This window comes from Homalodisca vitripennis, unplaced genomic scaffold (assembly GCF_021130785.1).
Source record: "Homalodisca vitripennis isolate AUS2020 unplaced genomic scaffold, UT_GWSS_2.1 ScUCBcl_1373;HRSCAF=4918, whole genome shotgun sequence".
NCBI classification, from domain to species: domain Eukaryota; kingdom Metazoa; phylum Arthropoda; class Insecta; order Hemiptera; family Cicadellidae; genus Homalodisca; species Homalodisca vitripennis.
Genome location: NW_025777498.1, coordinates 18,383 through 32,150, shown reverse-complemented (window position 1 = coordinate 32,150; position 13,768 = coordinate 18,383). Strand labels below are relative to the sequence as shown.

The following is a 13,768-nucleotide window of genomic DNA, read 5'->3' as shown; positions in this document are numbered from 1 at the left end:
GCTGTTACCATTTTGATATTGTTAATACAGTACTAAGAACAAATTTTTATACTCTTACATTTATTAACATTATACGCCGTATCGTGGTTGTTTTTATTCATTTCTACAAGTGTCAGAAATGCAAATTATAATGAACATTTTATAGAAATGCATGTACAAAATCAATTCAATAATGAAAATAAACTTTGTCTCCCCTATGCTCGTTTCGTTTATGATTTATGTGTATGAGTTTATTGTAAGATAACAATATTCGACGTTATATTAACCCTGTTATTTTGGTTAAGTTTATTTATAATATTATAAAATTCATGAATGAAACAAAATTTTTCCGGAAATTTTGCCATCATTCAGTGATACAATAAAATCAGTAACACTACGTTTCGAGATCTGCAATCTGATCTCTTCTTCAGGTTGACCTGAAGAAACCTGAAGAAGAGACCAGATTGCAGATCTCGAAACGTTGTGTTACTGATCTTTTGTATCACTGAACGATGGCGAATGACTGGAAAATCCGTTTCCTTCACAATTCTTCCATCGTCGAAAACAAACTTTAAACATAAAATTCATATATAAAATTCATTTTTAAAACCTTTATAAACCGCATTGCATTGTTATTATCAAATTTGCTATTATGTGTTCAAAAATGGAGAAACATTCGAACAAAGAAATGAATAAGAAAGTAAATTATGACTATTTACAGAACTGACCTCTTCACACTCTTAGGCTTCAAAGTGTGTCAGTATATCTCGTTGCATGATTCAGTTGAGAAATGTTGTAAGAAAAATGTCAAAATAATGTACGAAATTCAAAGTTTAGATAGGCAAGGGGCCCTGTAAACACTGGAACATATGAATACACACTTGAAATTGATTGTCACTCGAAACACTCTTGTCAACTATTCAATCTTCAACCACCTCTCGAGTATTACTTTTAGCATCCGTCATTGTTTCTAAAATAAGTTTTTTACTTTCTGCTTGTTGGGTGAAAGGTAAAAATGCTTCATTGTACAGACAATTTACGATCCGTTTAATAATTTACGAAAAATGAGGAGTTATTTTTAACGTTATAAGTAATAATGTCATAAAATAGTAAATCTACGACTGTCAGCTCCTTCGGGTCCAATTTAAGTCAAATTTTGATATGAACATTATTTTTAAATCCCAATAGTTTTATAAAATACTTTTGAAATGACGTAAAGTGCATTACACTTCAGTAATAGAGTAACTGTCACAATTATATTATATTACAATTATATTGTTTTCAATGAAGGATTAAATTCTCGCTCCAACGGAGTCAGACTTTAATAGCATAATGTATGTAGTGAATGATATATTCATATGTAAATATTTCATTTACTGAAGTCAACGAAGAGCGCTAATGATATCGTGTTTAATCTTTATATTTGTTCTATTTGTACTATACTAATTATTGTATATGTAATACAATATGCAAGATATTATTTGCCAATACAGTACAATTGTACTTTATTAAACATTATTTAAGCACTGCTATGAAGCGTAACTCAACGAACAAAAATGTGAATATAAGGCGAGATATCTCGATATTTAAATCTTAAATTTAATTTCTACATAGACAAGAATGAATTTCCATGGAATGTAGCTGAGCGTTATTAAAGTAAACCACTGTGTAGGCTGATACAATGTATTTTTTGTCTGCCGAGTGGATGTAAAATTTTCTTCTCTGTAAGATATCTGTCTGTTTATCTGACCCAAGGGTATCTCGAGAATTAAATTACCTATAGGCTCGAAATGCTGCACTGAACCTCAGCAAAACGTACTTGGCGACACGTGGTGTGGCGTACTTCTACCTCGTATTACAATTGTTATTAATTTTGAAAACAATACAAAGGTATTCTCGCAAAACAAAATTAAAGTTAAGTAAAGATATCTTATTTCACCTGGCGATGGTAGGGCTAAGAAGCCCTCTCTAACACTTAACCTGGGGACCAACGGCTTAAAGGTGACTTCCGAACCACCACCAATGGCCGGGCAGGCGTGCTGCTTGCAAGGACAAGATCGCTCAGCGGTTACTCATCCAAGCAGCAGCCACGCTCGACGTTGCTCGATCCGTTATATCGCGATACCGTTGACAACTAACAAACTACTTACCTTTAGGTCCAGCAGCACCGTCCGCCCCGGGGAGACCCCTCGGCCCGGTGGACCCCCTCTCGCCCACTGGTCCAGTCGGTCCGGCGGGCCCTACCTGGCCACGCTTCCCTCTCTTGCCATCAGCTCCTTGCAGGCCCGGCAAGCCTCGAGGTCCTGGTGCTCCTCCTTCTCCTTTCATTCCATGTTCTCCCTTGTAGCCCCTCTCTCCTGGCGTAGCCTACGGACAAGACATCTCGTAGTTCAAACGTTCGGTAACAAATGAGCAACAACTGTTTAAGGCATTTATCGCGTTCGAAAGGAAAGTATGGCACTTGTGGCATGTATTTGTATTATTAATATAATAAAAGTAGTGGTTTATATTTTTAAATAAAAATCTATTTGTAAATATCACTAAACATTTCATCATATCTTTATACCTTCTTCTCATATTATAATAAACCCCCATGAGGGGAACTTAACACAATCATTTATAAATACAGTTCCAGTGGTGCCCCAGTATTCAGGTTTGGGATACCCGCAAGGGATTCAGGTTTGGATACACACAAGGGATTCAGGTTTGGGATATTCACAAGGGATTTAGGTTTGGGGTACTCACAAGGGATTCATGTTAGGGATACTCACAAGCGATTAAGGTTTGGATACACACAAGGGATTCAGGTTTGGGATACTCACAAGGGATTCAGGTTAGGGATACTTACAAGCTTAACTTTATACTTGAAGGAGGATAGGCTAGAATTGCCTCTGTTCTAAAAACTTAATATAATAATGATGAATATTAAATTGTATAAAATAATTCTAAATCCCGGAGGAGGGTAGTTTTAATGAATTTACCCATTATAATAATATTATATAGGGATTGAGAAAAACTTAATAAACCAAATTTTTTATTATAAATAAGTAATCAGTACTTATTCAAAAGTACGGAAGAACTTATTTATAACCATTCTGTATACTTCATTGTTTCCCGATTTATTAAAACTAAATCCTTTCTATTCAAACTGTTATTTTTTGCCATTCTTATGAATCAATCCATTGTAATTAACTTTTTATATTAATGGCTTATTTTGGCTAAATTCATATTTTGCCCAACAATGGATATACCTTGGTGTAAACTTTATGTCATCTGTGAAGCATCCAATTGTATGTGCCCCAATACATGATTGATAGCCACCGAAATTGTGGTTTCCGTGGCTGAATGCAACGCAGGTTATTTGGAAACAAATTAAATTACGTTCACAAAAGGAGACAACTTCATTCAAACAATATTACACAAAAATGTGCCAAACTGAATTAAAATGTACACTTGACCACTTATCGATGATGATGTAATTTAGGTTTTAATTTTTTGTGCGCTATATTTTTAGAGTGCAATGTTTGGATATTTCATAGCAATGTAATAATTAGAATATTTAGGGAATTTAAAATATCATTTTTTGTGAACAGCTACAAAATTATATGGTTGCACATAACATAATTAGTCCATTTCAATTCGGATTTATAAGCAATTAAATCAACTATTGATCTATTAGAAATCCTAACAAAAGACATCAATAAAGCTCTACAACGAGAAACAATTCGCTATGGCGGTGGCAACAGATTTGTCAAAGGCTTTTGACCTAGTAAAATTATAAAATAATGATTACGAAATTGAGTGATATAGGAATAAGAAATAAACTATTAAAGTTATTTAGGAATTATTTTTAAGAAAGAAAATTAGCAGTGAACATAGGTCAGCACATCAGTGATAGTTATGTTCGGAGCTGTGGGCTCATACAGGGTAGTATTTTATCACCCACCCTATTTAATATCTATGTAAATGATTTGGCTAGTTTTGAAGTTTAACAGCTCAATTTTACAATATGCGGATGATAATATTCTTTATGTGACTCACAAAGATGCGGAAATGTGTAATACACTTATGCAGGAAGATTTAAATTTGATTACTAAATACTTTTTTTAATAACTCTATAAAAATAAATGGGAAAAAACCTAAAGCTATTATTTTTAGAAATCCAAGAGTTGTAGTTAATGTCAATATTCGTAGAGGTCTCTTTATTGTATTGTCGTAAAAAAGACTGTTTATTGAATAATGATCAATGTCAATGTCAAAAGCTAGAGTTTGATAACAGTTTAAAACATCTTGGAATGTATTTAGATCATAGTATGAAATTTAGCAAACATATTGAGACACTCACTAATATAAACTTAGATATATCTTGTTTATATGCCAGAAAAATTCGTTTGGATTTTCCAGTTTGTAACTAAAAGAATGATCTACTTTTCCTTGGTGCAAAGTCACTTTTATTATGGACTTAATCTATATTACTTAGCTCCAGAATATATTTTAAGCCCTTTGAAAAAGATTAGTGTTAGGATACAAAAAACTCTGTTTTATGATATGGAAATGGAAATGCTTGGTATAATGTCATTTAACTCTTTAGGAGAGTTTACATATTTAAGAAGACACTATTTTGAGGATGAAATTTAGAATTTTTTTGTATGTTGATTATTATTTAAGGCATAGAAACTTTCGGGTTCAACGTCACGAAAAAGAGATATGGCAAAGTAATACCTGAATAAAGAATACCAAATTTAATAAATTCATTACCAAGAGAGTTTAAAACACCTTCAGAATGAATATCAAATAGATAAATGGCTAAAAAGCTATTTCATTTCAAAGTAGTGTATAGATACTTTTGCAATATTCTGTAATAAGAAAAACAACAAAAAACATACCATCAAGTAATCCAGAAATGCACTTTTAAATTCACTACTCTGATTCACTAGTAACACAACACACATAGAACTTCATACAGTACTCACTCAACCACCACCTATAGTGGACTGAGGCCCTCCCAAGTTTGTTCAGTATACTTAACTCACAAACAACTTCAAACAAAAGCCAAAATGGAACAATATATATGACACACAGCAATAACCTTCAATTTAAGGCTTTTATTTATTTATTTCCAACATCAGCAGCCAATTTACAAAGTCAAAGCATATATGGTAGAATACAGCTTTTACCTTATCATCAAAATCTTCAGTCCCAGACATTCCAAACAATCAAAACAAAGGACACTGATAAGACCACACTGCCCCAGAGGCAACTTTCCCTTCCATACACAGACATTCAATAAAATTCATTCATATTAGACTTCAAAAACATATTTCCACCCTCCCAAATTCAAATATACCGATACATCAAAAAACAATAACAGTTCTATTTACATTTTTAAATTATTAATTTTTATATTAACTTTCTATACTTTGTAAGACGATGAAATTTGTATACTATAGAAATTTAAGCTAATTCAATATACGAGTTTTAATCATAATATTTACTATATACTCCATATTTATATTGATTTAATTACTATGCATGTTGGTACAGTGAATAATTTATTGTAACTAATATAAAATTGTATCTTTTGATCTATTCTTCTCCCTCGATTAGCAATGCTAGAGGGTTAGATGTAGTTATTTATACAATGTAATTGTAAATCATGTTGATGAAATAAAAGAATTTTTGAATTGAATTTGAATTGAATCAACAACTCTACATGACGCATATTCATGATATTGTAGAAATATATTAAAGACATGAATGTGTAATAAAAGTTACTACAACACAGAACTCAATCTGACTTAATCGAATGCTGTCACTAAACATGAGTTCAACAGAGTAATTGATCTTGTTTATTTGATAAAGTTACTTGCCGTTTGCTTTAGACTTTAGATTTTGCAAAATCACAAATTAACGAACGAACTGAACCAATAGAGATACCAGTTCTAGAAAAATAGCGTGATGTAAAAAATGTTGAAACATTTTTTGTTGAAATGTTGAAAACTATGGAAAAAGTATGCAATCTTTTTATCCTTTGATAAATGTAGATATAATTGTGGAAGAGATAAAATCTGAAAATTTTTTCAATTTTTTTACTGCATTACAATTTATTTACTTTATATGTTTGTTCTGCACTATATAGGTATATTAAAATAATTGAAGATTATTATATTAGATTATATTAGAAGATTATTATACGTGCAACCTTTTTGACATTAATGAGAAGGATATAATATATTGTTATTTGATTTTCTACTTTATTCGCAGATGTAATTTTCCACAGTTCTGAAATACGTAGGTTGTACGGATATAATATAAATATAACTCCAATATCTGTGATCCTTTTTATTAATTCGAAGAGGTCGTTTACCTGTTGTCCTTTAGGGCCTTGGGGGCCGACACTGCCAGAGAGTCCAGGGGGTCCTCGAGCTCCTGGAAAGCCCGGAGGGCCTGGAATGCCGTTAGCCCCTGGATTTCCCTTCTCTCCTGGGTATCCATCCTTGCCGGGTTGCCCTGGTAGACCTGACTCACCGGATATTCCTGGACGTCCAGACTCACCTGTCGCAACCAGCAGAATTACATGTCAATAAAAAGTACAAGGAAACGCACTGAGATGGAAAGTACCAGTCAAAATCGCGTACCGTAACCCGATCTTCGACTTAGGAAGGTTACATGAATTGTGAGGTGTCTGTGGTTGCCTTCGTTCTGACACCTCTTCTGAATAGTACTGTGTACTATTTGATGCTAAGGTTCACAATATTTTTAATTTATCATTAAGGTCCGGAGATATATAATTGGGGAGTTTCTGTACATGAATATAAACTCTTTACATCACAGAACCATGTTGATATTCCATGTGGACCATGAAATCCTATGACTTTACATTGCCAGGAAATTTAGGACACCGTGGCTTGTTTCTGATGAGATCTAGAGGCTATGGAACATAAAGCATCGTAAAAACTTTGCTTCCCTGTATCTTTGTAACATGTTAGCAGCGGAATATAAGACGCAGCCATTATTCTTGAGTGCTTGCAATCCTTATTGTACACCGTCTTGCAGTGAATGTGCTAACTTTACTGCTAAAGTTCTGCAATGTACTAAGGTCTGTAAACAGCAGTGACTTATTACTAAAGGCATGCACTAATTTTCTGAAGCAAAAATAGTAATGCCAATTCAGGAAGGAATCTAATGTAATACTAAGAAATTATTAGACAAGAGTTAACAGCAAGTAAAAGTGTCATGGGTAAACCCGATACAATTATGAAATATATACATAGTGCAATACTAATATTATCAATCAGAAAAAGATCATTAATTTAGGAGTGTGGCGAGCATAAAGCCCTTTAGGTTGCTGCGAAATTATCCATTAATCGACTACAGATATAAATCGGTACTCGTATTACGAAACAGTTGAATGAAATATAAATGAGAGTATCACAAACCAACGTAAGATTGATGATTTCAAGTAGCCTATTGTTATAATGGGGAGTGGAGCTGGTGAATGAAAAGGTATTTTTTACATTGGTTAAATGGTTTTGAAGGAGAGGGCGATACCCTTTTTAGCTTTATTCTGTCCATACTCGGTACAGTATTGGCAAAAAGTGCAAACGTCACGGACAGAACTAAAAGATGCGCTATCTCAAACTCAGTCACGGAGTCCTGAGGCATTAGACCACACGGCACCGGCTCCGCGACTTAAACTTTTATTATTGGTGGCTTTAAATTAGCAGAACTATTCAAAAAAAAAAGCGGAATTTATAAGCAATATTCGTCATAAAGAAACATAACAACAACACAATACGACTCGAATGACTTTCAGTGGTTCCGGAAGTTCGTTCACTGATCAGAGGCGGAATAACACAAAAATGAGAAGAAATAAAACTTATTTTGCTTTCGCAACGACTTAGGAAACTTCTCATGAATAATTCATTCAAGGCGAAGTAAAGTAATAGAAATTTAAATAATTAAAATTGGACGAGGTAGAACGAGAAAAAGAAACAGAAGGAACAGTTTAATTAAGCTAACTTTTTGCTCGATTAATTGGTTTATGGACGCCTGCATTACAACTGATTTTCTCTTTGTTGGAAAACACACTTTTCCTACAGCCGGTTTACGAAAACGTCAGCAATGGTTAACAATACACGTATGCATGTATAATGAAGCTATTACTGCGTCGGGTATAATGACCGAAATTAATGATGCAATTAAGTGCGGATTAAATAAATATTGTTGTTCACATCACACACCTGGGTATCGTCACTTGTTAATGTAACTAAACATGTACAAGTGTAGGGAGACCTATAACAATTTGGCCCGTTAACAAATTATTGAGATGAAAAGTCTAGCAATGGATTCTACGAGTTTATAAGTACTGCAATAAAAACTATGGAATAAAATTTAAATATAAAAATAATAACAAATGATTATTAAATTATGTGATATTTGCAAATAAACCATCATTTCTTCATCAAGCATTAATTTTCTATTCGATTTATCCTGCGTAACCTACTTAGTAGTACAACTGACCTCTAGGACCTTGCAGACCCTGACTGCCCTTGGGACCCTGTGCTCCTTGATCTCCTTTAGCTCCTGGAGACCCAGGAAATCCTGGTGATCCTGGTTTACCGATCGCACCCTAAAATACAAGTTGGATCATTAGCTCCGATACAATATCATACCTTTAGGAGCTTAGCAAAATATTATACATAACTCATTGTTCGTGTTTCTCAATCTTACCGGAGCTCCAGGAGTTCCTGCGATGCCGTCGATTCCCCTAAGACCTGGAGGACCCGGAGGACCTTCTCTTCCTCTTTCTTCTCTGGGCCCGACGGGACCCTGTAAATGAAAACTGGTTATATTACTCATTTAGTGAAGTGGTAGTAAATATAGGAAGAATACACTCCAAATACAAGAAAAAGCTTATTTTAAAGTTTCAAAGATAGAATACAAGTTTGATATTAAATATATATATATATATACTTAAAGTAGCATTTAATATCTTACAAAACTCAAGTTCAATTAATGATATTTTCAAAATAACTACTAGAGCAATCTTTAAAAGACTTCCGACTCTTAAAGATTTATTGATAACACCTAACTTACTAATGACAAACACCTATGAAATACCAATACAAAACATAAAGTATCACATCCATGTAACAAACCAAGTTGTTTGATTTGTAAAATGTTACCAAATTCGTCAAACTTCAGTAGCAGCAATCCAAGCAAGGCGTATCCTATCATTGGCAACTTGTGTTGTGAATCTAAAAATGTGATTTGCCAAATTCAATGTAACAAATGTCTAGATTATATTGGCTCAGTTACAAATACCTTGAGGACAAGAATGAGAGGATACTGATTCGATTATAAGCACCCGATTTAAAGATAACTGTCGTCACTCATGGTCTAAATCACAATGACACTTTTGAAAACACGTATTCTGTCAAACCTATTCGGCAAGTGCTTGAAAATTCAAACCCAATTTACCTCAGAACACTAGAACAAGCACACCTAGTGGTTTTAAAGAGCAAAAATTCCACATGCAACATTCAACATCAGGTGACTTCGCCAAAAACGTCAAAATTTGAAATCAACACATTTAAGAAATTTAGATCATGTCATCTTTATTTATGACTATTTATTCACTGTTTATTTACTTGTGTTTGTATTATGTAGTTTTTATATTTCATATAATTATTGCGCCTAAAGACGGTTTTTACCGAAATATAGCGCCATTAAAAAATAATAATTTTATTTTTACAGTCGTTTATTTAAATATACGTAAAGGAGCTCCTTTTTCATCCTTTTACACATTTTTGCATGATTTTCTTTCAGAAAACAGTTGAAATCGAATTTGATATATTCGTATGGTATAGAACAGACAACTGTGTACAGCCGTATTGAATGTAACAGTACTTTGTATTATAACAGTTAGATGAGAAAAATATTCAACCTTTACCTAGGCTTAGGTTAGGAGGCAAAAACACCAGGATAAGATGCAGAATGCAGAGTTAGGATAAGTGTTAATAGATATATGCGGTTTGAATTCGGTTTTAAAACAACAAAAAACCGAGTTGCCTGAAAATGCAATAAGCTTGTGCACATCTGTTCTGGAAGAAATTAATGTCATTTTATATACATATATACTCTATATTAATATCTATAGAATATTATATATATATATATATATATATAATATTCTATAGATATTAATATAGAGTATATGTATATAAAATGACATTAATTTCTTCCAGAACAGATGTGCACAAGCTTATTGCATTTTCAGGCAACTCGGTTTTTTGTTGTTTTAAAACCGAATTCAAACCGCATATATCAAATAACACACACACACACACACACACACACACACACACACACACACACACACACACACACACACACACACACACACACACACACACACACACACACACACACACACACACACACACACACCACACACACACACACACACACACACACACACACACACACACACACACACACACACACACACACACACACACACACACACACACATATATATATATATATATATCTATTAACACTTATCCTAACTCTGCATTCTGCATCTTATCCTGGTAATATCAAATTTAATTCCTTTATTTTTGGGCTCTTCTAATAATTATATACCAGTGTTTTTGCCTCCTAACCTAAGCCTAGGTTGAATATTTTTTTCATCTAACTGTTATAATACAAAGTACTGTTACATTCAATACGGCTGTACACAGTTGTATGTTCTATACCATACGAGTATATCAAATTCTATTTCAACTGTTTTCTGAAAGAAAATCATGCAAAAATGTGTAAAAGGATGAAAAAGGAGCTCGTTTATTTACTTAGCACAATGGCCTAATAGCTTTTAGATTAATCAACAACCACTAATGGTGGATAGGCAAGTTTTCGCAAGACTTTACGTAAGGAAATTCAAACTAAGATGCTCGTTTTGAGCTGTTAACTATGTGGATTATTTGCAGATGGCGATTGAGAGCAACGGAATATTCCACTCACCACTGGTCCGATGGGCCCCATGGGGCCCGAGGGCCCTAGTGATCCCTTCTCCCCTGGTTGGCCCTGTTCACCCTTAGCCCCGTCCAGACCCGGAAACCCACGGTGGCCTTTGATGCCTGGGAGTCCTGGCATGTCCGGAAGGCCCCTAGGTCCCGGAGAGCCTCCAGATCCTGACGTTCCAGGTTCGCCATCCTCACCTTGCTCTCCCTGGAATAACATGGAGCTGTAAATCGTATATAATAGTACACTAGCACATTTTATCTTCATCACACATATTACTATGTAATTTAATTTCTGCTTTTATAAGCTGTATTCATTAAAAACTAATTAGGTTTGTTGTTATTTCAACTTTCACTGTAGCTTTTTCAGTTAATTACTGGGTAATATTACTGTATATTAATAACAATAATTTACCATTGCATTTCTATAAAAGTTTAAGTTGAAATGTATATATGTTAAAACTAAATATTAATTTTTATACGCACTTATAAATTGATAAAAGATATTTTATAAACTTATTAGTCTAGCGGGAAAGTGGACAATGTGGACCACGGAATATTATATAGTCACTGAAAACACCTGAAAAAAGCCATGACAACAACTATAGGATCTTGACGAACGCTACTAAATTTGGCAACAAAAAATTATCCTTACAAATCTGGTTACTTTTGAAATTATCCACAAGTTTCGCCTCTTTAAGGCTGCATAACTTTTATTTTCAATGCGTTTGACAACGTACTCTCACACTCCGTAAATCTGTGTAAACTGTTCTTAATTATTTGAAAAATTGAAGACTTTCAACTCATATTAATCAGTAACACAAGTTTAACTCAATATATTTACAATATTGTCTAATTAGTACTAAAAATATGAAGCTTTTTAGTGTTTTTATTCTAATTATTAAAATACTGTGCTTCTGTAGCTTTTATCTTTTCCTGGAACTCCTGGGGGACCCCTAGGACCCGGGATACCAGGGGATCCTGGAGGGCCAGGCTCTCCTGGCTCACCCCTGACACCTTGAAATCCTTGAGGACCCGCAGATCCTGATGGTCCTAAATTCAATACTCATTTGTTATTATTAATTTACTACTTAAAACAGGTAATCACATGTATAGTAGGCTAAATCGTATGTAGTAATATCATCAAATAATTATATTTACCCTAATAAGTTTATTACTAACAGGAAACTCAATTCATATAGTAAATAAAAATTAATCCTATCTACTAGTCAAATACAATAAAAATACAAAACAACCTCAGACTAATTAAAATGCAGATTCAACTTACTCTCCAACGGACTTAAAATAAAGGATAATATTACAATACAACTTGCAGTATCTGTTCTAGAAGTTATAACAGTTTCAACTGATTTCGCAACTAAACTGGAAAACATTAATTACCCAAACGATGAAGTTATCGCCAGTTATCCCTCTCATTGCAGTACTGTAAACACTGTATTTCATTAGGGAAATAAAGTAAATATTTGAGTTAACAGAAAATAAAATGAAGATATACCAAGTAAAACTTTACAATTGTTAATTACACAAAATTAATAGTGTTTCAAAGTCAAATTTGCGCTAGTGAACGGTTTCTTGGAAATTGTATTACTTTGCTATATACAAATCTGAAACTTGCAACTAAGATTATATACTACGGAAGATATTTACACTTGTTTCTTACTCTGTTCACTGGACAAAATTCAGTATAAATATTATATACTTTACTTAGACATACAGTATACGGTAGAGACTTCCAGCACATCTATAGTACGTACAGCAATCTTGGTTATGCATGCGTTCCAACATTGATAGGCATTTTTTGGATCCTACACAGTTAATTTTTGGATCCAGATGTTGCAAATAAAAATAACTTCATAAAGTAATTTTACTTAAAAAGTAAAAAATACACTTAAAAATTTTATTTTTAGATGACGTTGATAAGTCAAGTATGACGAAAGGTCTCGCCCAAATTTTGATGTTTTTTAATCACATTATATTGATCATCGGGTTATGCTATTACTGGAACTCGAAAATTCAGTTACCTACTCAACAATACAAACTTAATTGTGTTGAAAACTATTTCTTATTTCTTACATTTTCAAATCATCGTAAAAAGGTCAAGTGTGCCAGTTTATACTAAGCAAATATTTTATTACAAAGCGTGTTTAAACATCTTCACCATTAAATATCCAAAAAAGCACAAATAATTTCGCTCCTGATATCCATATCTCAAAACTGACTCTTACCCACCAGGTTTACTTTTCAGTTTACAAAATTATACGTGATTTTAAATAACAAAACATACCCTTAGACTGAGGCATTAGGATTTTTAAAGGTTTACATAAACAATTGACATTTTCTGATTTTTATATGTATTAGCTTAGCGAGCATGTGAATTTTTAAATCGATTTAGAAGTATTCGTTAAAAACAAAAATATACTAATTCTAATCTAATTTTAAAATAACTCACATCTTAAAGAAAAAACCATTTTGGCAATAACTGCACCACCATTAAACCTCAATTGAAAACCTTTTAAAAAATAAAGGGAAATTGCCTTAATTTACACATTTATCAACGAGTGATTTTGGTAATCAGTTGTGACTCATCAGAGAAAATTACAGATTATAACGGTAATTGAAACAATAACTATAAGTAAAGGTTCTTTGAATCCTTGTTGAAGTCAGAATATGACAAGAAATATGAAGACGATTTGACTATTTTTTTAAAGCCATCAGTAAGAAAATATTTAAACACACGTTAT

General features: G+C 33.2%; 1 protein-coding gene across 1 annotated transcript in view; it reads right to left on the bottom strand.

Moving 5' to 3' along the window:
- LOC124371409 (collagen alpha-1(II) chain-like) overlaps window positions 1-13,327 on the bottom strand; it is a gene marked incomplete at its 3' end in the record, with an annotated part of 75,283 nt that extends 61,956 nt beyond the window's left edge. Inside the window, 7 exon segments of the mRNA XM_046829741.1 lie at window positions 2,130-2,346; window positions 6,347-6,534; window positions 8,503-8,611; window positions 8,713-8,811; window positions 11,008-11,210; window positions 11,931-12,059; window positions 13,312-13,327. Of these exon segments, the coding sequence (XP_046685697.1) occupies window positions 2,130-2,346; window positions 6,347-6,534; window positions 8,503-8,611; window positions 8,713-8,811; window positions 11,008-11,210; window positions 11,931-12,059; window positions 13,312-13,327 (961 nt within the window).
- Window positions 13,328-13,768: the final 441 nt, after the last annotated feature.